Here is a 27,612-nt window from a genome sequence, read left to right on the forward strand (position 1 = left end):
CTCAGAGATTTCTCTTTTTACTTCTATCTTCGATTAGGCAACAATGTTCAGAGACTGCAAGTTAATAAAAGATTTTGACCTGAGATGCTATTTTAATTAATTGTGCAGTACTGTGGGAGTGCTGCATTGTTGGAGGTGCTGCCTTTGATAGTTGCTGTTAAAACTATGGCAGGTAGAGTGCAATGTGGGAGAAGTGTGAAGACATCAACTTTCGATCTGAGAAAGAAAAATCAAAGTATTTTCTTAAGCGTGAGGGATTGGACCTTGTGGAGGAGCAAAGGGATTTAGGTGTCCCTGCGCAAAAATCATTAAGGTGCATAGGTACAAAAAGTAATCAAAGAGGCAAATAGAATGTTGGCCTTTATCACAACGTGGTTGAAATACAAATGTTAGGAAGTGATGCTTGAGTTGTGCAGAGCCTGGGTCAGACCCCATCTGGAGAATTGCGTTCAGTTTGGGGCACTCACCTCAGGAAAGATATATTGGCCTTGGAAGGGATTCACCAGAATGATAGCAGCCCTTAAAGAGATAAATTATGAGGAAACATCGCATAAACTTGGCTTGTATTCCCTTGAGTTTAAAATGTTAAGGTAATTGAGGTATTAAAGACGATTAAGAGATTTGATACGGGGGTAGGTGCAGAGAGTGTTTTCCGATGGTGATGGAATTTAAAATAAGACAACATAATCTTAAAATTAGACCGAGACTATTTAGGAGAGGATAGCAGAATTCTGGAACATTCTCCTCTTTCTGTCAGTAGCCTTCTCCAAAATTTTCACTGTCCATACTCAGCAGCACTATTTTATACCAGGGTTGTCTTTCCAAAAACAAGGTTCCCAAGATGTTCAATTTGATGTAAATTCAACATTCTGGCAATCCCAGCATTGAGCCGCCTCGAAAGGGCAGCTGATGTGTAAAACACAAGTGTGCAGCACAAAGATTCTGATCTGTGTTCCTTTGAGTGCTGTGGAAAGGCAGGATGCAGGTTTGCTGAATGTTCCCTCCTGTTTCCCGTTTTCTTCACATAAAGGGTGTGTTGCTTACAAGGAAACCAATTTTGTTGAGCAACAGGATAGTACCTAACAGCCTGCACTGTACAATGTGCTATGCTCATCGTACAGTGAATGACCACCCGCATTGAGAGTGTGTCACGTGTGCAGTATAGTGAGTGACCCCCGCATTGTGTGTCACGTGTGCAGTATAGTGAGTGACCCCCGTACTATGTGTAACATGGGCAGTATAGTGAGTGACCCCCACATTGTGTGTCACATGGGCAGTATAGTGAGTGACCCCCGCACTGTGTGTCACATGTGCAGTATAGTGAGTGACCCCCGCATTGTGTGTCATGTGTGCAGTATAGTGAGTGACCCCCGCACTGTGTGTCACATGGGCAGTATAGTGAGTGACCCCCGCATTGTGTGACACATGGGCAGTATAGTGAGTGACTCCCGCACTGTGTGTCTCATGGGCAGTATAGTGAGTGACCCCTGCACTGTGTGACACATGGGCAGTATACTGAGTGACCCCTGCACTGTGTGTCACATGGGCAGAATACTGAGTGACCCCCGCACTGTGTGTCACATGGGCAGTACACTGAGTGACCCCTGCACTGTGTGTCACATAGGCAGTATAGCGCGAAACCCCCGCACTGTGTGTCACATGGGCAGTATAGTGAGTGACCCCCGCACTGTGTGTCACATGGGCAGTATCGTGAGTGACCCCTGCACTGTGTGTCACATGGGCAGTATAGTGAGTGACCCCCGCACTGTGTGACACATGGGCAGCACAGTGAGTGACCCCTGCACTGTGTGACACATGGGCAGTATACTGAGTGACCCCTGCACTGTGTGCCACATGGACAGTATTGTGAGTGACCCCCGCACTGTGTGTCACATGGGCAGTATAGTGAGTGACCCCTGCACTGTGTGACACATGGACAGTATAGTGAGTATAGTCTGTGCGGCCTCCGGCCTGCGAGCACCATCGAAGCAGGCCGGGGAGTGGAAGGAGCAGCATGGCGGCATACCACTCCCGGGAGCAGCACATGCTGGAGCAGGAGAGCAATGGCAGCGAAGAGGGTGACTAGATTGGGCGTCACCAAGATCCAAGTCGCTGTTTGGAGCATGGGCAGCTACTGCAGGATCGGCGAGGTCAGGGCAAAGGCGTGGGAGAGATTGTAGAGGGACATATGTGTGCGCACTAGGCCCGTGCAGCAGAGCTGGTCTCCAGTTGTCTTGGATAACCCTTGCCACTGGACCAAGACCTAGATCTGTCAAGCCCGTGTGGTGACTGGTGTGCAACGGCCACCCCACAATAAAAAATCCACGCACAGGCATCTTTCCCTCTTCAAGGTTTAGATCGTGATCTGGAATATTAGACCCCCACACAGTGTGTCACATGGGCAGTATAGTGAGTGACCTCCGCACTGTGTGTCACATGCGCAGTATAGTGAGTGATCCCCGCACTGTGTGTCACATGGGCAGTATAGTGAGTGACCTCCGCACTGTGTGTCACATGGGCAGTATAGTGAGTGACCTCCGCACTGTGTGTCACATGCGCAGTATAGTGAGTGATACCCGCACTGTGTGTCACATGGGCAGTATAGTGAGTGATCCCCGCACTGTGTGTCACATGGGCAGTATAGTGAGTGACCCCCGCATTGTGTGTCACATGGGCAGTATCGTGAGTGACCTCCGCACTGTGTGTCACATGGGCAGTAGAGTGAGTGACCCCCGCACTGTCTGTCACGTGGGCAGTATAGTGAGTGACTCCCGCACTGTGTGTCACATGGATAGTATGGTGAGTGACCCCTGCACTGAGAATGTGTCACATGGGCATTATAGTGAGTGACCCCTGCACTGTGTATCACATGCACAGTATAGTGAGTGACCCCCGCACTGTGTCACATGGGCAGTATGGTGAGTGACCCCTGCACTGAGAGTGTGTCACCTGGACAGTATAGTGAGTGACCCCTGCACTGTGTGTCACATGGACAGTATAGTGAGTGACCCCCACACTATGTGTCACATGGGCAGTATAGTGAGTGACCCCCGCACTGAGAGTGTGTCACATGGGCAGTATAGTGAGTGACCCCCGCACTGAGAGTGTGTCACATGGGCAGTATAGTGAGTGACCCCCGCACTGAGAGTGTGTCACATGGACAGTATAATGAGTGACCCCTGCACTGTGTGTCAAATGGACAGTATAGTGAGTGACCCCTGCACTGTATGTCAAATGGACAGTATTATGAGTGACCCCTGCACTGTGTGTCACATGGACAGTATAGTGAGTGACCCCCAGACTGTGTGTCACATGGGCAGTATAGTGAGTGACCCCCGCACTGAGAGTTTGTCACATGGGCAGTATAGTGAGTGACCCCCGCACTGAGAGTGTGTCACATGGACAGTATAGTGACCCCCAGACTGTGTGTCACATGGGCAGTATAGTGAGTGACCCCCGCACTGTGTGTCACATGGGCAGTATAGTGAGTGACCCCCGCACTGTGTGTCACATGGGCAGTATAGTGAGTGACCCCCGCACTGTGTGTCACATGGGCAGTATAGTGAGTGACCCCCGCACTGTGTGTCACATGGGCAGTATAGTGAGTGACCTCCGGACTGTGTGTCACATGGGCATTATTGTGAGTGACCCCGCACGGAGAGTGTGTCACATGGGCAGTATAGTGAGTGAACCCTGCACTGTGTGACACATGGACAGTGGAGTGAGTGACCCCCGCATTGTGTGTCACATGGGCAGTATACTGAATGACCCCTGCACTGTGTGACACATGGGCAGTATACTGAATGACCCCTGGACTGTGTGACACATGGGCAGTATAGTGAGTGACCCCTGCACTGTGTGTCACATGGGCAGTGTAGTGAGTGACCCCCGCATTGTGTGACACATGGGCAGTATAGTGAGTGACCCCTGCACTGTGTGACACATGGGCAGTATAGTGAGTGACCCCCGCACTGTGTGACACATGGGCAGTATAGTGAGTGACCCCCGCACTGTGTGTCACATGGGCAGTACAGTGAGTGTCCCCCGCACTGTGTGTCACATGGGCAGTATAGTAAGTGACCCCCGCACTATGTGTCACATGGGCAGTATACTGAGTGACCCCCGCACTATGTGACACATGGGCAGTATAGTGAGTGACCCCCGCACTGTGTGTCACATGGGCAGTATAGTAAGTGACCCCCGCATTATGTGTCACATGGGCAGTATAGTAAGTGACCCCCGCACTATGTGTCACATGGGCAGTATAGTAAGTGACCCCTGCACTGTGTGACACATGGGCAGTATGGTGAGTATAGTCTGCGCGGCCTCCGGCCTGCGAGCACCATCGAAGCAGGCCGGTGAGTGGAAGGAGCAGCATGGCGGCATACCACTCCCGGGAGCAGCACATGCTGGAGCAGGAGAGCAATGGCAGCGAAGAGGGTGACTAGATTGGGCGTCACCAAGATCCAAGTCGCTGTTTGGAGCATGGGCAGCTACTGCAGGATCGGCGAGGTCAGGGCAAAGGCATGGGAGAGATTGTAGAGGGACATAGGTGTGCGATCTAGGCCCGTGCAGCAGAGCTGGTCTCCAGTTGTCTTGGATAACCCTTGCCACTGGACCAAGACCTAGATCTGTCAAGCCCGTGTGGTGACTGGTGTGCAACGGCCACCTCACAATAAAAAATCCACGCACAGGCAACTTTCCCTCTTCAAGATTTAGTTCGTGATCTGGAATATTAGATCCCCACATTGTGTGTCACATGGGCAGTATAGTGAGTGACCCCCGCACTGTGTGTCACATGGGCAGTATAGTGAGTGACCCCCGCACTGTGTGTCACATGGATAGTATGGTGAGTGACCCCTGCACTGAGAATGTGTCACATGGACAGTATAGTGAGTGACCCCCGCACTGTGTGTCACATGGGCAGTATGGTGAGTGACCCCTGTACTGAGAGTGTGTCACCTGGACAGTATAGTGAGTGACTCCCGCACTGTGTGTCACATGGGCAGTATAGTGAGTGATCTCCGCATTGTGTGTCACATGGGCAGTAGAGTGCGTGACCCCCGCACTGTGTGTCGCATGAGCAGTATACTCAGTGAACCCTGCACTGTGTGTCACATGGGCCGTACAGTGAGTGACCCCCGGATTGTGTGTCACATGGGCAGAAATGATTGATCCCCGCACTGTGTGTCACATGGGCGGTATAGTGAGTGACCCCCGCACTGTGTGTCACATGGGCGGTATAGTGAGTGACCCCCACACTGTGTGTCACGTGGGCAGTTTAGTGAGTGACCCCCGCACTGTGTCACATGGGCAGTATAGTGAGTGACCCCCACACTGAGAGTGTGTCACATGGGCAGTATAGTGAGTGATCCCCGCACTGTGTGTCACATGGGCAGTATAGTGAGTGACCCCCGCACTGTGTGTCACATGAGCAGTATAGTGAGTGACCCCTGCACTGTGTGTCACGTGGGCAGTATAGTGAGTGACCCCCACACTGAGAGTGTGTCACATGGGCAGTATAGTGAGTGACCCCCGCACTGTGTGTCACGTGGGCAGTATAGTGAGTGACCCCCGCACTGAGAGTGTGTCACATGGGCAGTATAGTGAGTGACCCCTGCACCGTGTGTCACATCGGCAGTATAGTGAGTGACCCCCGCACTGAGAGTGTGTCACATGGGCAGTATAGTGAGTGACCCCCGCACTGTGTGTCACATGGGCAGTATAGTGAGTGACCCCCGCACTGTGTGTCACATGGGCAGTATAGTGAGTGACCCCCGCACTGTGTGTCACATGGGCAGTATAGTGAGTGACCCCCGCACTGTCTGTCACATGGGCAGTATCGTGAGTGACCCCCACACTGTGTGTCACATGGGCAGTATAGTGAGTTACCCACGCACTGTGTGTCACATGGGCAGTATAGTGAGTGACCCCCGCACTGTGTGTCACATGGGCAGTATAGTGAGTGTCCCTCCGCACTGTGTGACACATGGGCAGTATAGTGAGTGACCCTCACACTGTGTGTCACCTGGGCAGTATAGTGCTTGACCCCCCACACTGTGTGTCACATGGGTAGTATAGTGAGTGACCCCTGCACTGTATCACATGGGCAGCATAGTGAGTGACCCCCTGCACTGTGTGTCACGTGGTCAGTATAGTGAGTGACCCTCGCACTGTGTGTCACATGGACAGTATAGTGAGTGACACCCGCACTGTGTGTCACATGGGCAGTATAGTGCATGACCCCCCACACTGTGTGTCACATGGGCAGTATAGTGAGTGACCCCCCACACTGTGTGTCACATGGGTGGTATAGTTAGTGACCCCTGCACTGAGAGTGTGTCACATGGGTAATATAGTGAGTGACCCCCGCACTGAGAGTGTGTCACATGGACAGTGTAGTGAGTGACCCCTGCACTGAGAGTGTGTCACATGGACAGTGTAGTGAGTGACCCCTGCACTGAGAGTGTGTCACATGGTCAGTATACTGAGTGACCCCTGCACTGAAAGTATGTCATGTTGGCAGCGGGGCAAATTTGAACTGCATCAACATGTGTTTTTAGAATGTGTTTGGTTTTAGTTATTGCGCACATTTGTTTTCACATACAGTTAAAACATTTGATTTGACAAGCACAATCAGCAATGCTATGATATTGCTCAGCATCCTTGTGTTTAGGCATTCATTAAGTGTGGGGAGCGCACCATTTGCAAGACAATCGGCTCGATTTTTGCCGACTTTGCGACCGGTTTTTCTCTGCGATTTGACGCACCGCGGTGAAAACCCAGTTGGCGAGATCGTCGGTTAACTCTTTGCAGCGATGCTTCCACGTACCGCTGGGGAGAGGAGCGCCGCCATGAAACGACATGCAACGCCGTGGATTGCGATACCGTCGTACTTTTGGCTCTCTCCGGACCCATATACTGCACACAGAATACCGATTGGGTCAAACCTGTCAGTTCAGTCCTGCCAGCAGCAGTAAGTATGAAGACCTGCAAAAAGGTAAGTTAAGGTTTTTAATTTTTAATTATTTTTCAGCGATTTAGTAGGTAAGGGTTTTTCAATGTTTTTGAATGTATTTTACAATTTTTTTTTTGTTTTCCCCTCCCCCTCCCGAGGCCTCTCTCGCAGCGCTACTAGCCCTGGACTAAAGTTGCTGAAACTCGTGGTTTGTGCCACGAATCCTTGTGCTTCGCCAACTTTATTGAGACATAATGGCCGAAGGTTCGGCCGAAAAATGGTAGCGCAGCGAAAACGGTAATTTTGATGTAAAACTACCGTTTTTGACGAAAACCGAAAATCTAGCCCAATGTACTGGGAGACAGTGCTGCTTTGATAAAATTGTAGGCATCGTTTTCCCTGAAGTGATTATCATATCTGTATGTCTTAGTGTTCAGTAAGGAAGATTTGTAAACTTCTGATTGTCTCTGGGGTTTTTTTCTCTGACTTTGTGTCCTATCCTCTGTCTTTCTGTCCCATTATGAAAGGTTTTCTCCATCACACTCATTACTTGTTTTGTTTCTATCAGGAAGGCAGTGAATGGCTGGTCCTGCACCCTGGCATGAACTGCAGTCAGGATGACGTCGATATGAACCGACTCAGATACGTGCACACCGCAGCAATTGGGTCAAAAGGGCAAGACAGTTTTCATTTCCGCCTGTCTGACGGTGATAACAGATCATCAGTGCAGCGATTCCACATCTCCATTCAGAACATTGGAAAGGGTAACATAGAAACAATAATCCTAGAGATATTGTGCCACGCCAAAAACAAAGATAATCTTAAAATGTGTAAATAATACTGCAAATACTTTAAATACCTTGTTATTCTGTTATATAAAAGAATTATGGTATGCCGTGAGTGCATTGAGTTTACAGCAATTATTGCCGTATATGTTAAGCATTCAGAATGGCTAGTCAGCCACTTTTCCTTCCTCTGTGTCCGACCTTTGTCTGCATAGTGATCACAAGGCATGTCGGCACACAGCCATTTTAGAGGAAGGTTGAACTTACGGCAATGGCTATTGTAAGTTCGATCATCAGGTGGAATCCTGATGTTTTTTCATTATCGGATGCAGGTAGCAAGACATCTTGATGGACAGATTTCAATTACTATTTTCTAAACACACAGCTAGGCATATGCCTTTAAATTCTGACCAGCCGTGTTCCTTATTAAAATGCTGCATCTTAATGTCTGGCCAAAACGATGTTGCATTTGTTTTGTGGCTTGGAGTTTTCTTCCGCGTTGAACATATGATAGCCAATTCAAGCATTGACCACTGAGAGCAAGGACAGACTGTGATAATATCAGTTTAATTTATTTAAGTTTAATTCGCACAAAACAGATGAATTAATAGTGCAGATAGAAATTAATAGGTTTGATCTAATAGCTATTATGGAGGTGTGGTTGCAAAGTGACCACGTTTGGGAACTAAATATTCTAGGATACTTAACTTTTAGAAGAGATAGGCAAAATGGAAAAGGAGGAGGGGTAGCCCTGATAATAAAGGGTGGGATAAAGACAGCAGAGAGAAAGGATCTTAGCTCGGAAAATCAACAAGTAGAATCAGTTTGGGTGGAGCTAAGAAACAGCAAGGGGCAGAAAACATTGGTGGGAGTTGTTTATAGGCCCCCAAACAGTAGTGGTAATGTAGGGCACGGTATAAATCAGGAAATTAGAGGTGCATGTAACAAGGGTAATACAATAATCAAGGGAACTTTAATCTAAATTTGCAGTAATAGTGTGGAGGACAAATACATGGAATGTATACAAGATGGTTTTCTAGATCAGTATGTCGAGAAACCAACGACAGAACAAGCTATTTTAGATCTAGTATTGTGCAATGAGAAAGGGTTAATTAATAACCTTGTAGTAAAGGGGCCCTTAGGGAAGAGTGACCATAATATGACAGAATTATGCATTAAGTTTGAAAGGGATTTAATTAAATTCAAAAGGAAACTACGTAGGTATAACAGGAGAATTGGCTAAGGTAGATTGAGAAACTACATTAAAAGATATGATGGTAGACAAGCAATGGCTAGCATTTAAAGAATTACAGGTTGAGCGTCCAAAATCTGGAGTTCCAGAATCCGGACCGATTGGTGGCAGGGTCGTCTGAAATCCGTAAAATGTTCCGGAATCCGGACTCGCCGACCTCGAGGTCCCGCCGCTGCCCGAGCTCAGGCTTCGCCTCGCCGCCCCTCGCCTCACCGCTGCCCGACCTCAGGCTTCGCCTCACCGCCCCTCGCCTCGCCGCTGCCCGACCTCAGGCTTCGCCTCGCCGCCCCTCGCCTCACCGCTGCCCGACCTCAGGCTTCGCCTCGCCGCCCCTCGCCTCACCGCTGCCCGATCTCGGGGCTCGCCGCCCCTCGCCTCGCTGCTGCCCGACCTCGGGCCTCGCCGCCCCTCGCCTCGCTGCTGCCCGACCTCAGGCCTCGCCGCCCCTCGCCTCGCTGCTGCCCGACCTCAGGCCTCGCCGCCCCTCGCCTCGCTGCTGCCCGACCTCGGGCTTCGCCTCGCCGCCCCTCGCCTCGTCGCTGCCCGACCTCAGGCCTCGCCGCCCCTCGCCTCGCTGCTGCCCGACCTCGGGCTTCGCCTCGCCGCCCCTCGCCTCGCCGCTGCCCGACCTCAGGCCTCGCCGCCCCTCGCCTCGCTGCTGCCCGACCTCGGGCTTCGCCTCGCCGCCCCTCGCCTCGCCGCTGCCCGACCTCAGGCCTCGCCGCCCCTCGCCTCGCCGCTGCCCGACCTCAGGCCTCGCCGCCCCTCGCCTCGCTGCTGCCCGACCTCGGGCCTCGCCGCCCCTCGCCTCGCTGCTGCCCGACCTCAGGCCTCGCCGCCCCTCGCCTCGCTGCTGCCCGACCTCGGGCCTCGCCGCCCCTCGCCTCACCGCTGCCCGACCTCGGGCCTCGCGGCCCCTCGCCTCGCCGCTGCCCGACCTCAGGCCTCGCCGCCCCTCGCCTCACCGCTGCCCGACCTCGGGCTTCGCCGCCCCTCGCCTCGCCGCTGCCCGACCTCAGGCCTTGCCGCCCCTCGCCTCACCGCTGCCCGACCTCGGGCCTCGCGGCCCCTCGCCTCGCCGCTGCCCGACCTCAGGCCTCGCCGCCCCTCGCCTCACCGCTGCCCGACCTCAGGCCTCGCCGCCCCTCGCCTCACCGCTGCCCGACCTCGGGCCTTGCCGCCCCTCGCCTCGCCGCTGCCCGACCTCAGGCCTCGCCGCCCCTCGCCTCACCGCTGCCCGACCTCAGGCCTCGCCGCCCCTCGCCTCACCGCTGCCCGACCTCGGGCCTTGCCGCCCCTCGCCTCGCCGCTGCCCGACCTCGGGCCTCGCCGCCCCTCGCCTCACCGCTGCCCGACCTCGGGCCTTGCCGCCCCTCGCCTCACCACTGCCCGACCTCGGGCCTTGCCGCCCCTCGCCTCACCACTGCCCGACCTCAGGCCTCGCCGCCCCTCGCCTCGCCGCCCCTCGCCTCGCCGCTGCCCGACCTCAGGCCTCGCCGCCCCTCGCCTCGCCGCTGCCCGACCTCAGGCCTCGCCGCCCCTCGCCTCGCTGCTGCCCGACCTCGGGCCTCGCCGCCCCTCGCCTCGCTGCTGCCCGACCTCAGGCCTCGCCGCCCCTCGCCTCGCTGCTGCCCGACCTCGGGCCTCGCCGCCCCTCGCCTCACCGCTGCCCGACCTCGGGCCTCGCGGCCCCTCGCCTCGCCGCTGCCCGACCTCAGGCCTCGCCGCCCCTCGCCTCACCGCTGCCCGACCTCGGGCTTCGCCGCCCCTCGCCTCGCCGCTGCCCGACCTCAGGCCTTGCCGCCCCTCGCCTCACCGCTGCCCGACCTCGGGCCTCGCGGCCCCTCGCCTCGCCGCTGCCCGACCTCAGGCCTCGCCGCCCCTCGCCTCACCGCTGCCCGACCTCAGGCCTCGCCGCCCCTCGCCTCACCGCTGCCCGACCTCGGGCCTTGCCGCCCCTCGCCTCGCCGCTGCCCGACCTCGGGCCTCGCCGCCCCTCGCCTCACCGCTGCCCGACCTCGGGCCTTGCCGCCCCTCGCCTCACCACTGCCCGACCTCGGGCCTTGCCGCCCCTCGCCTCACCACTGCCCGACCTCAGGCCTCGCCGCCCCTCGCCTCGCCGCCCCTCGCCTCGCTGCTGCCCGACCTCGGGCTTCGCCTCGCCGCCCCTCGCCTCACCGCTGCCTGACCTCGGGCCTCGCCTCGCCGCTGCCTGATCTCGGGTCTCGCCGCCCCTCGCCTCGCGCTGCTTGACCTCGGGCCTTGCCGCCGCTCGCCTCGCCGCTGCCCGACCTTGGGCCTCGCCTTGCCGCTGCCCAATCTCGGGCCTCGCCTCACCGCTCCTCACCTCGCCGCCATTGCCCTTACCTCGAGGCCTCCTCGCCAGCCCGCCTGAACACTACCTCCGTGATAGGGCCGCCCGACCAACTCCTTGGCGGGCCCCACCCAATCAGCTACTCGGTGGCGGGGTCCCGCCCGAACACTTCCACAGCTTCGGGGCCCCGCCCAATGACCTCGTCGCCCGGCGAGCACCATCCCTCCCCTCCGCCCTCTCCTTCTGACATTCTGAAATCTGGAAATACCTGAACCTGGGCTTGGGTGTTTCTGGATTCGTGACGTCAGAAAGACATTCCAAAATCCAGCAAAACACAAAATCCGGAATGGCCTTGGTCCCGAGGGTTCTGGATTTGGGCCACTGCACCTGCTAATACATAATTTACAACAAACATCCATTCCTTTCAGGCACAAAACACCACAGGAAAAGTGGCTAACAAGAGAAGTTAAAGAGAGTATTAGATAAAAAAGGAAGAGGCTTATAATGTTGCCAAAGAGGGCAGTAAGCCTGGGGATTGGGAGGATTTTAGAATTCAGCAGAGGACCAAGAAATTGATAAAGAAAGGGAAAATAGAATATGAGAGTAAACTAACGAGAGTCATAAAAACTGTAAAAGCTTCTATAGGTATTTAAAAAGGAAACGATTAGCAAAAGTAAATGTGGGTCCCCTACAGGCTGAGGCAGGAGAAATTATAATGTGGAATAAGGAAATGGCAGGGAAATTAAACAAGTACTTTATCTGTCTTCACGAAAGAAGAAACAAAACACCTCCCGGAAATAGTGGAGTACCAAGGGTCTAGCGAGAACGAGGAACGGAAAGAAATTAGTATTAGTAAAAATATAGTACCGGAGAAATTAATGGGACTGAAAGATAATAAATCCCCTGGACCTGATGACATACAACATCCTGGGGTTTTGAAAGAGGTGGCTATAAAGATAGTGGATGCATTTGTTGTCATCTTCCAAAATTCCACAGATTCTAAAACGGTTCCTGCAGATTGGAAGGTAGCTAATGTAACCCCGCTATTTAATCAAGAAGGGAGAGAGAAAATGGGGAATTACAGGCCCGATAGCCTGACATCAGCAGTCTGAAAAATGCTAGAATCTATTATTAAAGACGTGGAAACAGGGTACTGAGAAAATAATAATAGGATTAGGCAGAGTGAACACAGATTTATGAAATGGAAATCAGGTTTGACAAATCTGTTGAGTTTTTTGAGGTTGTAACTAGCAGAATAGATAAAGGGGAACCAATGGATGTGGCGTATTTGGATTTTCAGAAGGCATTCGATAAGGTATCACACAAGAGATTATTGAACAAATTGGCTTATCGGATTATAGATAATATACTTGCATGGATTGAGAATTGGTTAAAGGACAGAAAACAAAGTGTAGGAATAAACGGGTCATTTTCGGGTTGGCAGGCTGTAACTAGTGGGGTGCCGCAAGCATCAGTGCTTGGCCCCAACTATTCACAATCTATATCAATAATTTAGATGAGGGGACCAAATGTAATATATCTAAGTTTGCTGATGATACAAAGCTAGGTGGGAATGTAAGTTGTGAGGAGGATGCAAAGAGACTTCAAGGGGATATAGACAGGCTAAGTGAGTGGGCAAGAACATGGCAAATGAAATATAATGTGGAGAAATATGAAGTTATCCACTTTGGAAGCAAAAATAGAAAAGCAGAGTCATTTTTAAATGGTGAGAGATTGGGAAATGTTGGTGTTCAGAGGGACCAGGGTGTCCTTGTACACAAATCACTGAAAGTTAACATGCAGGTACAGCAAGCAATTAAGAAAGCAAATGGTATTGTAAATACGGATTCTTTTTCCCTCAATCTGTTTCAGCGAATACACTGACACACGAACACCTTTTGCCTTTTCTGTAAAAGACCTTTATTGAAGATTCTCCGGCCGGGACTTGTCAAGATAAAGGAACACACTCTATTAGAGCTTGTTCAACTCCCTCAGGACAAGTCTCATTACAATGCAAAAGCTCAACAGTTATACATTTTCAGAACATAACACATTTGATTAGCACTTGGTTCATCCAATCACTTTCTGCTTCCCCCAGAATACATCCAATGGCAGGCCGACAGGTCCCCCAGACAGGGCGGGCGCTAATGTTTATAGTTTCAGTACATGATTCTTCCCTATTTTCTGGCTGGTTATAGCAGTATTTCGTCTGACTCATGCCTGACTTTGCTTTTCGCGTAACTCGTGTTTGACCACACTCTGAGTAACCTCTTTTTGTGTCGACACTGCAAATATCGCAGCTTGACATTTCTTTCAGCTATCTTCCCATGATTCTCTTCACCACTTGACACATTCACAACCCCTCTATTCACATTCTCATTCCCCCCTTTTATCATTCCATGAAAACCCTGGTGACTATTCCAGGAGTATCGCATTCAGCCGTTCGCACTCTCTTTCCTGATCCTCCTTGTCGAGTAGGTCTCTAGTTTGCTGGATCATAACCCGGGAGCCCATGGCCACAAGAGGGTTTGCTTAACCTTGCCAGTATGACTTTACAACAAAGGTTAAAGCAACCAATAATCAAGCAACAGGTAATTATTACTACGATGAGAATAATTGCCTCATGCATTAGATAGGATCCCCAGGATCCACCTAATAGCCAATCAAACCAGCCAGATCCTCCTGCTGGCATGTATAACTTATTTACTTCCTTTCTTATGTGATCAGCGAGATTGGTTATGTTTTCTGAACTATCGGGAATATAAGTGCAACATTCAGATCCTATCATGGCACATGTTCCCCCTTTCTCAGCTAACAGATAATCGAGGGCCATTCGGTTTTGTAATGCTACGGTCCGCATTGCTACCATTTCGGCCGTGATGTCCTCCAGAGCTTCAGCGGTATAGTTAGCTATCTGTTCCAATACCCTCTCTAGGTTCTGTACTTCATCCATGGTGCGTCCTATCCAGAATGGGAACATCATGACCCCAAAGAACCTCTCGACGGGGGTGAGGGCTCGCCTGTGTCGGCTGGAGGCATGTGCTTCCGCCAAGGTACGTGTTTGCCGCACAAATGGCACCACATATCCCAAATAGCAGGACCTTGTCCATCGCCTAGGTAACCAGGGATATGCCCTATGCCCGCACACAAAATCCGTGCTGTTATACGCTGCCTTTTTATATATTGTGTTGGGGTCCCAAGACTGGGCCCACAGACCTCCACCTGTTTTATTCGGAAGGTGAGAGAGGATAGTGACTCGTGCACCTGTTGTGATGTTGAGACTGTGTGGGCAATCGCTATACCCTATGATATGGGGTAGCCAGCACTCTCCCACTTGGTGATGTCCCCGTGGTTGTCCACATGGTAACAGTATGATGCTCCTCCTGCCCTCCGTGATCCCTCTCTTGACCCGCCTTTCATCTTTCGTATTTGCATTGGCCCCCCTCCTCTCATGCTAGTCTGGCTCAGAAGCCACTTGACAGTCTCAGTTAGGGTCAGTGGAACGGGGCGCAAAGGAATTCCCCCTTTGGAATGTATAGGGATATGTGAGCATACCCAGCATCTAGAAAAGTTCCCATTTCGCGCATAAACATAAGACATATACAAAAAGGTGTTTACATGGAGCTCTCGCTTCAGTCTCGCTTCCCACGCGCCGCACTTGACGTACACCAACGCTACTATACAGACTGTGGCACACACACACAGTTTCATCTTATCGCTCTAACTCAGGAACAAAATGTTTCTTGTAGCGTCTCTATGGACAAGGATAAATAGTCCGAATATTTTGCTGATTCAAAGAGTTCGGTTTTCTCGCCTCTTCTCAGGTCACCGTCGGTGTAACTAGTTGTCTATCACTACAGGTAGGAGTTCAAACTGTTCTCCTCGGGACCCACTCGGTTAGTCAGGATGCTCCTAGGAAGGACCTTATTCAGCTATGGAGAAGAGGAAGTCTGGAACAGAAACAGGAGTTAGAATAACCGGTAAAATAGGTTCGTTAGAGGGTGGTGAGCTTGCAGTGGTGCAGGTGAACCCAGGCACTTCTCCCCTCAACCTTAGCTGCGGTGGGGGTAGTAAGTAACACCTGAAAAGGCCCCTCCCATCGTGGCTCTAATCCCTTCCGAATCCATTTCTTAATCAGGACATACTTCCCTGGTGCCACGAGGGACGATTTGGGTAAAACTGGGAGGTTGAGGTGAGCATCTCGAACCTGGTTGTGGGCTATAGGAAGGAGTTTGAGCCAGTTGAGTCCAGTTGATGCTACCAGTTTTGCAAGCTTGGTTTTAAGAGTTTGATTAGCACGTTCAACTAGTCCCGCAGCTTGGGGCCGGTAGGCACAATGCAGCTGCTGGTTAATGCGCATCTGGGAACAGAATTCTTTGTTAACTTGGCCAATAAAGTGAGGGCCATTATCGGAACTCAGTCGAGCTGGGATACCATATCTAGGAACAATTTCCCTTATTAACACCTTAACAACAGTTTGAGCCTAATTGTCCAGGGTAGGGTAGGCTTCGATCCATTTGCTAAACACATCTACTATTACTAACACATATTTGTAACACTGAACTCTTTGCAACTCAATGTAGTCCAAATGCAAGGTCTCAAAGGAACCTTCTGGTAGGGGCGTCTTACCCCAATCACAGGGGACTCCCTTCCCTGGATTATGCTGTTGGCAAACAAGGCAGCGACTACTGATGTTCTGGGCCAGCGCCTGGACTCTAGGATGCCATCAAGTGGCCAAAAGTGTGTCACTTGTTGTCCTTGCTCCACAATGAGTAGCAAAGTACATATATTCAATAACCCATAGGGCCAACTCGTCAGACATGCAAGTCTGTTCCGTGGGAGTGGTCCAGAGTTTAGAAACATTGTCATAAGTACATCCATAATCTTTCCACAACAGTTTATCTTTTTCAGGAACGTCCTCCTGTGCTTTAATGACATCTTGGATGGTTGGCATTGGTTTTTCCGAGGCTAACTTATCTTTTGCAGGATTTTTAGTCTGACTCTCACACCATTTCCTCTGTTAGGTGAGTCTTTTTTCTATTAAGAAATCCAAATTAATAATGTTCAGTATAAAACGGCTGTCAATGGAAAGGGTTAACTCCTTTACAGATTTATAAGAAGACCTGATGTCATTACGTGACTTCACGTAATCATCTGAAAAAAAAAGTCTTTGTGCCTTCAAAACTTGCTTAGAAATTAGGAATCCGTTAAACAGCAGAAATTATTAGTAAAGCCGTCATAATAAACGTCTTCTCATCAGGAAAGACAGCATTTAGATTAAACTCCAAATTTTTTTTAAACTTCTAATTCAAGTACTTGCCAAAGATTTTTTTTAAAATTGATTTAAAACGAGACCACACATTTTTAATAGCTATATTGTTTACTGAAATTCAATTTTGTCATCAGCCTCGGTCAATGCAAAGCCAACCATTTGACTATGTAGTCTATCGATACCTTTCTCAGAGGTCCCAGTGGAACTCTTAGTACGTTTCTCATGCGCGCACTCTTTCTTTAAGACGTCTATGGTTTTAACATGTCCTCCTTCCATTAATGAGAGCCCTAATTTAGTGGCGTTCTCCTGCCAACTCGACAGAAGTGATGCATCTTTTCAAACTGCAGTGGAACTTTCTCATAATTTAAAATCTCAGAACACTTTTTTTTTCTTTCAGCACCTATTTAGTACGTTACGACTTTTTTTTAAGATCTCCTTTCTTCAAATTAGGTTTTGTATTTTACACAGAGGGCTCGGGTCTCGGTAAATTTGTTAATTTAAAATCTCAGGCAATCGAAGACACTTTTTCTTTCAAATTCATTCAATTTGTTTTCTTTCAAGGTTGCGTCTTTTTTTTTGTCTTTTCCATAACTAGAGGAATCTGGCATGTGGGCTGAGGGCTGCTTTTCGTTATCTCAATTGTTCCAGCCTCAAGGTCGTGTTACACTGTCTCTTCTAAACTGCAGATTTAATATAATAATTTTTTTTTGAATCCAACTCAGTATTTTGCTGTGCCTTCTCTGATTATCTCAAAATCCCAATTCAAACTTTGTAATTTCAATCTTTCGTTAAAACTTTTTTTGAGTTTAAAAGCTTTTTTTTTAAAAGGCATTCTTTATCTCATTCCGAGACTAAATTTATGTCTTTCAACCCAATGTAATCAATCATTGCATGTTTTCTTTCGACAAGTAAGTGAGCGTGTCAAATAAATTCTTTTTTTTCAACCACCGGGACCATGTATTTTTTATCTTTTATTCAACAAACCTATCCTTTGTGCATTTCCTAGCTCCGTAACTTATCATCCGAATATATGTAATTCAATAAGGTTCACACTCTTAAACTTCCCACATACAGGACAACACTACGAAGGGTTAAAAAAACTTTCACTCTGTTTGAAAAAGTGGGTGGAGCTAAAACAAACCACAACTCCCCGGTTTCCCAAACAGGCTTTCATTCTGCAGTCAAAATCACACAAGCACTTCTCATTTAAAACAGACGTTCACAAAAGTCTCTCTTCTTTCCTATTAATTGTTTTTGGCCGGATCTATTTTTGGATCCATGACATTTCAGGGAATTCATAGTTTTATCTAAATTACCCATCCTCGTGTCGCACCGCGTAGGATCAGGGTCCTAATTAGTCCCGATTGTCCCCGCAGTGGTTTAAGTTATCTTATCCAGAGCCTAGGTGGACCAAGTGATATACAAGATCTACGCCGTACCTGGAATAAGTACAATTTTAAATTTACACAGTCTTGCGTCGCCCCACGGCTTAATTTTACGTAATTCCCTAACCTCCGCGTCACCCAGCAATTCTCCTGTTCGCGTCGCCGCGCGATTGTCTATCCCTCCGCGTCGCCGTGCGATAAGCCTTACTTAATTTGTTCTAGGTTCCAGATTTACCTATTCTAACCTATCCTTCCGAGTCGCTGCCCGGTTCGCGTCACCGCGCGATTTCCCTAGCCTTCCCTATTCTAAGTTTAGAAGGTATTCGCCAGATTGTCCTGGATCTCGTTCAGACGCTACCTGAGAACCAGCGAGTGGCCAAACTTTCCTCAGACTTTTGAAACTGAAGGAAACTGGAGCGGTATTTAAATTATACTCACTCCAGTGGCCACTTTCCTCCCGTCTCGCCCAAGGCTAGTCTGGCTCTTAATTTGCAAGTTTTCGGCAGTCGCCTGTTGAGATCCCACTTCTGACACCAAATGTAAATACGGATTCTTTTTCCCGCAATCTGTTTCAGCGAATACACTGACACACGAACACCTTTTGCCTTTTCTGTAAAAGACCTTTATTGAAGATTCTCCGGCCAGGACTTGTCAAGATAAAGGAACACACTCTATTAGAGCTTGTTCAACTCCCTCAGGACAAGTCTCGTTACAATGCAAAAGCTCAACAGTTATACATTTTCAGAACATAACACATTTGATTAGCACTTGGTTCATCCAATCACTTTCTGCTTCCCCCAGAATACATCCAATGGCAGGCCGACAGGTCCCCCAGACAGGGCGGGCGCTAATGTTAGCTTGTGTATAGTTTCGGTACATGATTCTTCCCTATTTTCTGGCTGGTTATAGCAGTATTTCGTCTGACTCATGCCTGACTTTGCTTTTCGCGTAACTCGTGTTTGACCACACTCTGAGTAACCTCTTTTTGTGTCGACACTGCAAATATCGCAGCTTGACATTTCTTTCAGCTATCTTCCCATGATTCTCTTCACCACTTGACACATTCACAACCCCTCTATTCACATTCTCAGTATGTTGGTCTTTATTACAAGAAGATTTGAGTATAAGCGTAAAGACATCGACTGCAATTATATAGGACCCTGATGAGACCGCACCTGGAGTATTGTGCACAGTTTTGGGGCGAGAACCTCCACTTTTGAGCTTATCGCCCAAAAATTGGCGTTATTTCCAGCGTAGGCGTTAAAAAAGGGTTTTCAGATTGCCGGTTTCTCGCCCATTCTCAAAACACCTAGTTTACATTTTTGAAAATGGGCGTTACCGCGAGCGATATCAAATGGGTGGTAGCGTTAGATTTTTCTGACCTTCTGCCATAAAGTGTGGCCATCCTTAGCAATGGCATGACATCGCTCGATTCCCACGATTCTGGAGGTCAAGGGTCACCATGACATGCGCAGAAGAGGAGACAGAGAGAGAGGGAGCTCAGAGGCACTGAAAGCGTGGCTGGATGTGGTGTGTGATTGTTTTATTGAACAAAACCTTGCAGCACATTGGCTCAGATAGCTGCACCATTACACGCTGGTGATTCCTGAACATCAAAGGGTATAATCACACTCAACTTCAATCAACTTAAACTTTAACTGTCACCAAGGTGATGCCCACCATCGATGTATGACCTGCACACCTAGCAGTGTGTGAGCCTTGGAAATAACACCAACGTTCTTTTGGGCAAAGCAATCATTGATGAGCTCCTGATGTAAGGCTCTTGCAGCTATCATGCCACCATGGGCCCTTTCATGCAGTCTACAGGGAGCCGGGGGCATGGCTTCAGCGTCAGCCTGATTGTCTGGCCCGATGTCAGCGTCCGCCTCCTCGTCCTCCTCTTCCTCTCTCTGGTGAGGTGGACTGTCAGACTCATCAGGCAAATCTTGTCCCCTCCTGATAGCCAAGTTGTGTAGCATAGAGCAGATCACCACGAATTGAGCTGCATTCAGAAGGCGAGCTCCAATACTATTGGAGCTCGCCTCCTGAGTGGTCCAGGCATCTGAAGCATTGCTTCAGCACTCCAATGGTTTTCTCCATGATATTGTGAGTTTCTCTGTGGCTCTCGTTGTATTGCCTCTCGGCCTCAGTATGGGTGTCATGCAGGGGGGTCATCAGCCAGGTGGCGAGGCCATATCCTTTGTCCCCAAGCACCCAGCATTGACCTTGTGGCTCATTGTTAAACAAATCAGATACAGCGCTCTCACACATGATGTGTGCATCATGGATGTTGCCCGGAAATTGAGCATACACAGTCAGTATAATTTGCTGGTAGTCGACAACCAGCTGGACGTTCAGGGAATGGAATCCCTTGTGGTTCCTGAAAGCCTCAGCATCCTGAAAAGGTGCCCGCATTGCGATGTGCGTACAGTCTATTGCTCCCTGTACCTTGGGGAAGTTTGCAATTCTGGAGAAACCTAGAGCCCTCTCACTCTGTGCATCCCTGGTCATAGGGAATCTGATCAAGTCCCTCCTGCATGTGTACAGAGCTTCACTGACCTGTCTAATGCAGCGATGTGTGGCATGCTGAGAAAGTCCGCAAATATCGGCAGCTGTGGTCTGAAAAGAACCCGAGGCGTAGAACGACAGTGCCGCGGTGACTTTGACCTCGGCGGACAGTGAAGTTCTGATGGTGCTGGCAGGCTACAGATCTCTCAGTGATAACCTCTTTGTGGAAGCGCAGTCTCTGAAGGCAGGTGGTGTCGGGCAAGTTGAGGTAAGAATGCTTTTCCCTGTACTTGCGGGAGGTGCAACGTCAGGTCCTCCTCATCTGTCTGTCACTTCGTACATTGGGCACATAATGCAGTGCAGTGTTTCTTCGGCGATGTCGAGTCTGCTGCATGTAATTAGTCACCAAGAGAGGGTGAGAAAGGACAGGCCCCATTGCAATAGCTCTCTGTTTTCCACCAATTGCTCACAAACAAAGAATGTCCCGACGAACACACCTCTTCAATTCCAATTGTTCACAGTGTGGTCAAGATGTTTTTAGAGATGTTCACGTCAACTCCAATGACCTGCAGAGCACCTCCGAACTTCACTGAGGTTGAAGCACAGCAGCCTTTTAAAATGGTGTCGATAACGCTGTGATTCGTCTCGGTTAGTTCCACTTTTTGTGGGCGGTTTTTTGAGCGAGCGATATTGTGGGTGAAATGTGTGCGAGGTGGTGAAATTGATGATGGCCGATCTCCATGGCCGTTAGTTTGGGTAAATATGCTTTTTACGACAAAAAACAGTGGGCGGGCGTTAATATTGAATCTCGGCATTAATTCTGCGCGGAAAGTAACACTGCGCAATACTGTGGGCGTCGAATTCGCCCATCCTGCTGATTACTCCCCAAAAAAGGTGGGCGGGCGGTAATTTTTTTTTCGGTGTTAACCACATGGGGAAAGTAAGACTTGGCAATAAGTTTCCATTTTGTGCCAAAATGTGTGATATATGGGCGTTATACATCATTTCAGCGGTAAAATGGGCATTAAGTAGGTGTTCAGCAGGCAAAAAAAGTGGAGGTTCTAGCCCTTGGTCTCCTTACCTAAGGAAGGATATACTTGCTATTGAGAGAGTGCAACGAATGATCAGCAGACTGATTCCTGGGATGGGCGAATTGTCCTATGAGGAGAGATTAGATTAGGCCTATATCCTCTAGAGTTTGAAAGAATGAGAGGTGATCTCATGGAAACAAATAACATTCTTACAGGGCTTGATGGGCTGGATGCAGGGAGGATGTTTCCCCTGGCTGGGGAGTCTAGAACCAGGGGTTACAGTCTCAGAATAAGGAGTCAGTCATTTAGGACTGAGATGAGGAACAACTTCTTCACTCAGAGAATCTTTGGCATTCTCTATCCTAGAGGGCTGTGGAAGCTCAGTCCTTGATTATATTCAACACAGAGATCAATAGATTTTTGGATATTAAGGGAATCAAGGGATATGGGGATAGTGCAGGAAAGTGGGATTGAGATAGAAAATCAGCCATGATCTTATTGAATGGCGATGCAGGCTCGAGGGGCCGAATGGCCTATTCCTACTCCTAATTCTTATGTTGTTATGGTCTTATGTCCCAATTCTTATTTAAAACATCTGAATATCATATAATTTCAATAATATTTATTTTAAGCAGAATATCTGATTATTCATTTGTGACTTCAAATTATAAACTAGATTGGAAATGCACAATGAAGCATACGGGATCCTGGGCTTTATCTTCTTCTGCTTCTTCTTAGACAGAACCCCCCGAGGATGACTTGCTTCCACACTAATATGAGTTCTCAGGTGACTGATGAGTCCAATGTGGGACCTACAGTCTCTGTCACAGGTGTGGCAGACAGTGGTTGAATGGACAGGTGGGTGGGGTGCTTGGGTTGTGCACAAATCTTTGAAGGTGGCAGGACTGGTTAACAAAGTAGTTAATAAAGCAAACGGAATCCTGGGCTTTATGGAGGCATAGAGTACAAAATCCAGGGAGTTATGCTAAACCTATAAAAAACACTTGTTTGGCCCCAACTGGAGTGTGCAAGAGGTGTCTCCAGTTTCAACTACTCGAGCTCCGCGTTTCGGAGCTTGAGCGGCAGCTGCAGTCAATATGGTGCATCCGCAAGGCTGAGAGCTACGTGGATAGCACGTTTCAGGAGGTGGTCACCCCGCAGCTTAAAAGCATGCAGGTAGAGGGGAAGTGGGTGAACACCAGACAGAGGAAGAATGCTAGGCAGGTAGTGCAGGAGTCCATCTCACTTTCCAACCAGTATTCTCTTCTGAGTGATGGTGCCTCTGGGGAGTGCAGCCAGAGAAATTCCAAGGCACTATGGGTGGCTCAGCTGTACAGGGGGGAGGGACAAAGAATAAAAGAGCTGTAGTGGTAGGGGATTCAATAGTTAGGGGAGTAGAGAGGCGTTTCTGCGGCCGTAGACGTGACTCCAGGATGGTATGGTGCCTCCCTGGTGCCAGGGTCAAGCATGTCACAGAGCGGACGCAGGGCATTCTGGGGGGAGAGGGTATATAGCTAGAGGCCGTGGTCCATATCGGGACTAATGACATAGGTAGAAAGAGGAATGAGGGCATGCAGGCAGAATTTAGGGAGCTAGAAGAAAAATTAAAGGGTAGGACCTCAAAGATAGTAATCTCCGGGTTACTACCAGTGCCACGTGCTAATGAGTACAAGAATAGAAGGATAATGAGGATGAACGCGTGGCTGGAGAGTTGTGTAGGAGGGAGGGCTTTAAATTCCTGAGGCATTGGGGCTGCTTCTGGGGGAGATGGGACCTGTACAAACCGGAAGGGGTGCACCTCAACAGCGCCGGGACCAATATCCTCGCGGGGAGCTTTGCTCGTGCTATTGGGGAGAGTTTAAACTAGCTTGGCAGGGGAATGGGAACTGAGAACAAATTCAATAGGGAAGGAAATAAAGCTGAAATTTGAAAGCAAGAATGCAGAAAGTAAATGTGTAAGAGAGAGGAAACAAGGGTTAGTAAGTAGTAATCAAGTGTGCTAAATGGTATATACTGCAATGCAAGGAGTATAGCGAATAAGGCGGATGAGCTGAGAGCCCAGGTAGACACTTGGGAGTATGACATTATAGCCATTACAGAGACATGGCTGAAGGAGGGACAGGTTCGGCAGCTCAATATTTCTGGTTACAGTATTTTTAGACAGGACAGAGAGGGGGGTAAAAAGGGGGGTGGTTGATGGATGTTTTTGTGACTGGAAGGAAGTTTCCAGTGGGGTTCTGCAGGGCTCAGTACTGGGTCCTTTGTTTTTTGTGGTATACATTAATGATCTATATTTGAATATATGGGGTATGATTAAGAAGTTTGCAGATGACACTAAAATTGACTGTGTGGTTGATATTGAAGAGGAAAGTCATGGACTGGAGGAGGATATCAATCTACTGGTCGGGTGGGCAGAACAGTGGCAAATGGAATTGAATTTGTAGAAGTGTGAGGTAATGCACTTGGGGAGGACTAATAAGAAAAGGGTATACACATTAAACGGTAGGCCACTTAGAAGTGTAGATGAACAAAGGGACCTTGGATTGCTTGTCCATAGAGCCCTGAAGATGGCAGGCCAGGTGGATATGTTGGTTAAGAAAGCATACGGAATGCTTGCCTTTATTGGCCAAGACATATAATGCAAGAGCAGGGAGGTTATGCTTAAATTGTATAATACACTGGTTAGGCTACAGCTGGAATACTGTGTGCAGTTCTGGTCGCCGTATTATAGGAAGGATGTTATGGCACTGGAGAGGGTGCAGAGGAGATTTACGAGAATGCTCCCTGGAATGGAGAATGTTGGCTATGAGGACAGATTGAATAGGCTGGGCTTGTTCTCCTTGGAACAGCAGAGGCTGAGAGGAGACCTCATTGAGGTGTATAAATTTTGAGGGGCCTGGATATCGTGGATAACAAGGGCCTATTTCCCTTGGTGGAAGGGTCAATTACGAAGGGGCATAGGTTTAAGGCAGATGGCTTAGAGGGGATTTGAGGGGTAGCTTCTTCACGCAGAGGATTGTGGGGGTCTGGAACTCACTGCCTGGAAAGGTAGTAGAGGCAGAAATCCTCACCACATTTAAAAGGTGCTTGGATGGGCACTTGAGGGGCCATAACGGCAGGGTTACGGACCTAGAGCTGGTAAATGGGATTAGACTGGATAACCTCATGTTGGCTGGTGTAGATACAATGGTAAGTACTGCAGGGAATCTAATGTAGCCAGGGTGATCTCCTGGATTCGTTTCGATTGCCTGGATGAGTTGGAGAGGAATTTTCCCAGATTTTTTTTTCCCCAATTGGCCTGGGTTTTTATCTTTTTTTTGCCTCTCCCAGGAGATCGCATGCCTCCGGGTGGGGTGGAGTGTAAAATGTTGCGATACATGGAGTATCGCAGTTTTGGGGGGCGGACTGGTTGGGCCAGATGCTCTTTACCTGTCCACCATTGTTCATTGTTCATAGGTTTATATGTAACCATCAGGGCTGCTGACTGAGGGCTGTGTGGCTCTTTCATGGTCGGCGCGGACACGATGGGCAGAAATGGCCTCTTTCTGCGCTGTAAATTTCTATGTTTCTATGTAATTCTGGGCACCACATTAGGAAGGACATGAAGGCTTTGGAGAGGGTACAGAAGAGATTTACAAGCATGATTCCAAGGATGAGGGATTACTATTACATGGATAGACTGGAGAAGCAGGGGTTGTTCTCCTTAGAGCAGAGAAGGCTAAGAGGAGATTTGGTAAAGGTGCTCAAAATCATGAAGGCTTTGGGTAGAGTAAATGAAGAGAAACTGTTTCCATTGGCAGAAGGGTCGATAACCAAAGGGCACAGATTTAAGGTGAATGACAAAAAAACCAGAGGCAACATGAGGAAAAACTTTTTTACGCAAAAGGTGGTTAGGATTTCGAATGTACTGCCTCAAAAGGGAAATAGATAAATACTTGAAGGAGAAAAAAATTGCAGGGATCTAGGGAAAGAGCGGGGGAGTGGGACAAACTGGATTGCTCTTCGAAAGAGCCGGCGTAGACTCAATGGGTCGAATGACCTCCTCCTGTGCTATACTATTCTATGATTCTAAGTAGCACAAGGAGGAACCTAATACAAATAGATTATTGCATTTGTTAAAAATACTGCTGAAAGCAATTTCTTCCTCTGAAATATTTTAGAAAGGGATATCCTATTTATTGACAATACAAGCTCTCCTTGCTTTAAAATTGTACCATTTAGCTTGTATTGTCTCTCCTCATTCTTCCTACACACGTGTATCACCTCACACTTTTCTTCGTTGAACTTCATCTGCCATGTGTCTGCCCATTCCACTTTTGTGCAGTGTTTAATTAGAATAGGGCTGAAGGTGTAGTAGCTCAATGTTAAAGACTAGCAAAGAAAGGAGGCATGTCAATAAATAGAATATCCCTTTTTAAAATATTACCTTCTCGTCTTTCCTAAAGTGTGGTGCCCAGAATTGGGGCCAAACAAGTGTTTTATAAAGGTTTAGCATAACTTCCTGGCTTTTGATTATTCAGTTTTTGTAAGTTTGATGTACTCTATGGCTTTAGAAAGTGTGCATTTTCACTTTGTTATGTTTCTAGGTGAGATCGCTGTTTTTCTAAAACCACTGACCATCGTCAAGGGAGACAGAGCCACTCTGACTACAGCCATCCTTCTGGCTTCTGACGGCACGAACAAACCCGAGGAGCTGATTTATGTCATAACGGTCCCGCCAAGATACGGACAAGTAGAATATGTCAACTACCCTGGAGTGGTGATAACCAGTTTTAGCCAGATGGATGTGGCCGCTCAGACAGTTTCTTATACTCACAAAAGCAAGGCAGCAGCTACGAGAGACTCACTGAGGTAAGAATATCTGCATTTACGCAAAGGTTTTAAAGTGATATTAATAAATAACACTGAATTCCTTTAAACCAAACTATAGCATGTCTTGTAATCACACTTACTGTATGCATTGTTGGTTAGTTATTGACTCAGAGCAAGGAGATATTAGCGTTCTTTTAATTGTAGTTGATCATATATACAGCCATTAAAAACATGTGCAATTGGTTCTGACGTTGATATATTTATGACTTCTGAATGGATACTCTGACTATGGTTTCCCCCTGCAAGCCTGCAGTTTTCCTCCCATTAAAATGAATTGGTGGAACATTGGCTGACGAATGCGGGAGCAGCACACCCCAGCCTCCATGTGCATCTATGGTGCCTGTGTGAATAGGACATATGTGACAGGTCTATAAGGCTGAAGGCCAAAGGTTGCTTTATTAAGCAGGCTTCATTGCACGGTTAGTTGGGTGTATGATTCTACATTGAGTTAGCTGATTTCACCCGGGGCAAGTTAAAATGCAACAATTTGCATCCATTTCCCTTGACTCGGCAGGGGAATAGTCAGCCATGGAGTTCCTGCACAGCTGCCGCTTTTAAATAGAAATAAACGCACGTGCACACGAATTTGAAATACGAGAAAGAACAAGGTTTGATTTTTTAACACTTTGATTATGCAAAATTATGGGCTGAAAAATTTGCACGTGATATCAAAGTGTAACTGTTGGATGCTAATGAGAGCTTTGAAAAGCAGGAGTCATATTTCAAATTGAATTTGCAGAGACCAGTGACAAAAGTTGAGTTTTTTTCAGACAATATCAATTTTGCTGGGAGTTAAAATTAATCTTTAAAAGTTCCTCACTCTATTGTAATTTTCCATTCTATCCCTCTACAAATGAACCCCTGTGCTCTGTTAGCATTTTATAGCTTTGTTAACCTGCATTATTACTTTGAATGATTTGGGAATCTGTACCCCTAGATCCCTGCCTCTGCCTCGTTTGCGTCCTATTTTCCAAGGAGCTGGTGAATCCTTATTCGTTCTGCCAAAATGCACCACCTCATACTTATCGAGATTGAAATTAATTGACCATTCTGCAAGTTTACGTCTTTCATCGCAGTCTTTCTCAGTATAACAAAACCCCCCAATGTGGTGTCATCCACAAATGTTGATATAGTACTTCCGATTCCTGAGTTCAGTTCATTTATGTGTATAATGAACCACAGTGGTCCCAGCACTGATCCTTGTAGAACACCACTTCCCACCTTCCGTCAGTCTG

At 48.6% G+C, this 27,612-nt stretch overlaps 1 protein-coding gene across 1 annotated transcript in view; it reads left to right on the plus strand.

Moving 5' to 3' along the window:
* Positions 1-27,612, plus strand: part of frem1a (Fras1 related extracellular matrix 1a) — a 352,151-nt gene that overhangs the window by 243,574 nt on the left and 80,965 nt on the right. The window contains 2 exon segments of the mRNA XM_070877990.1: positions 7,527-7,722; positions 26,092-26,356. Of these exon segments, the coding sequence (XP_070734091.1) occupies positions 7,527-7,722; positions 26,092-26,356 (461 nt within the window).

This window comes from Pristiophorus japonicus, chromosome 1 (assembly GCF_044704955.1).
Source record: "Pristiophorus japonicus isolate sPriJap1 chromosome 1, sPriJap1.hap1, whole genome shotgun sequence".
Taxonomy (NCBI): Eukaryota; Metazoa; Chordata; class Chondrichthyes; family Pristiophoridae; genus Pristiophorus; species Pristiophorus japonicus.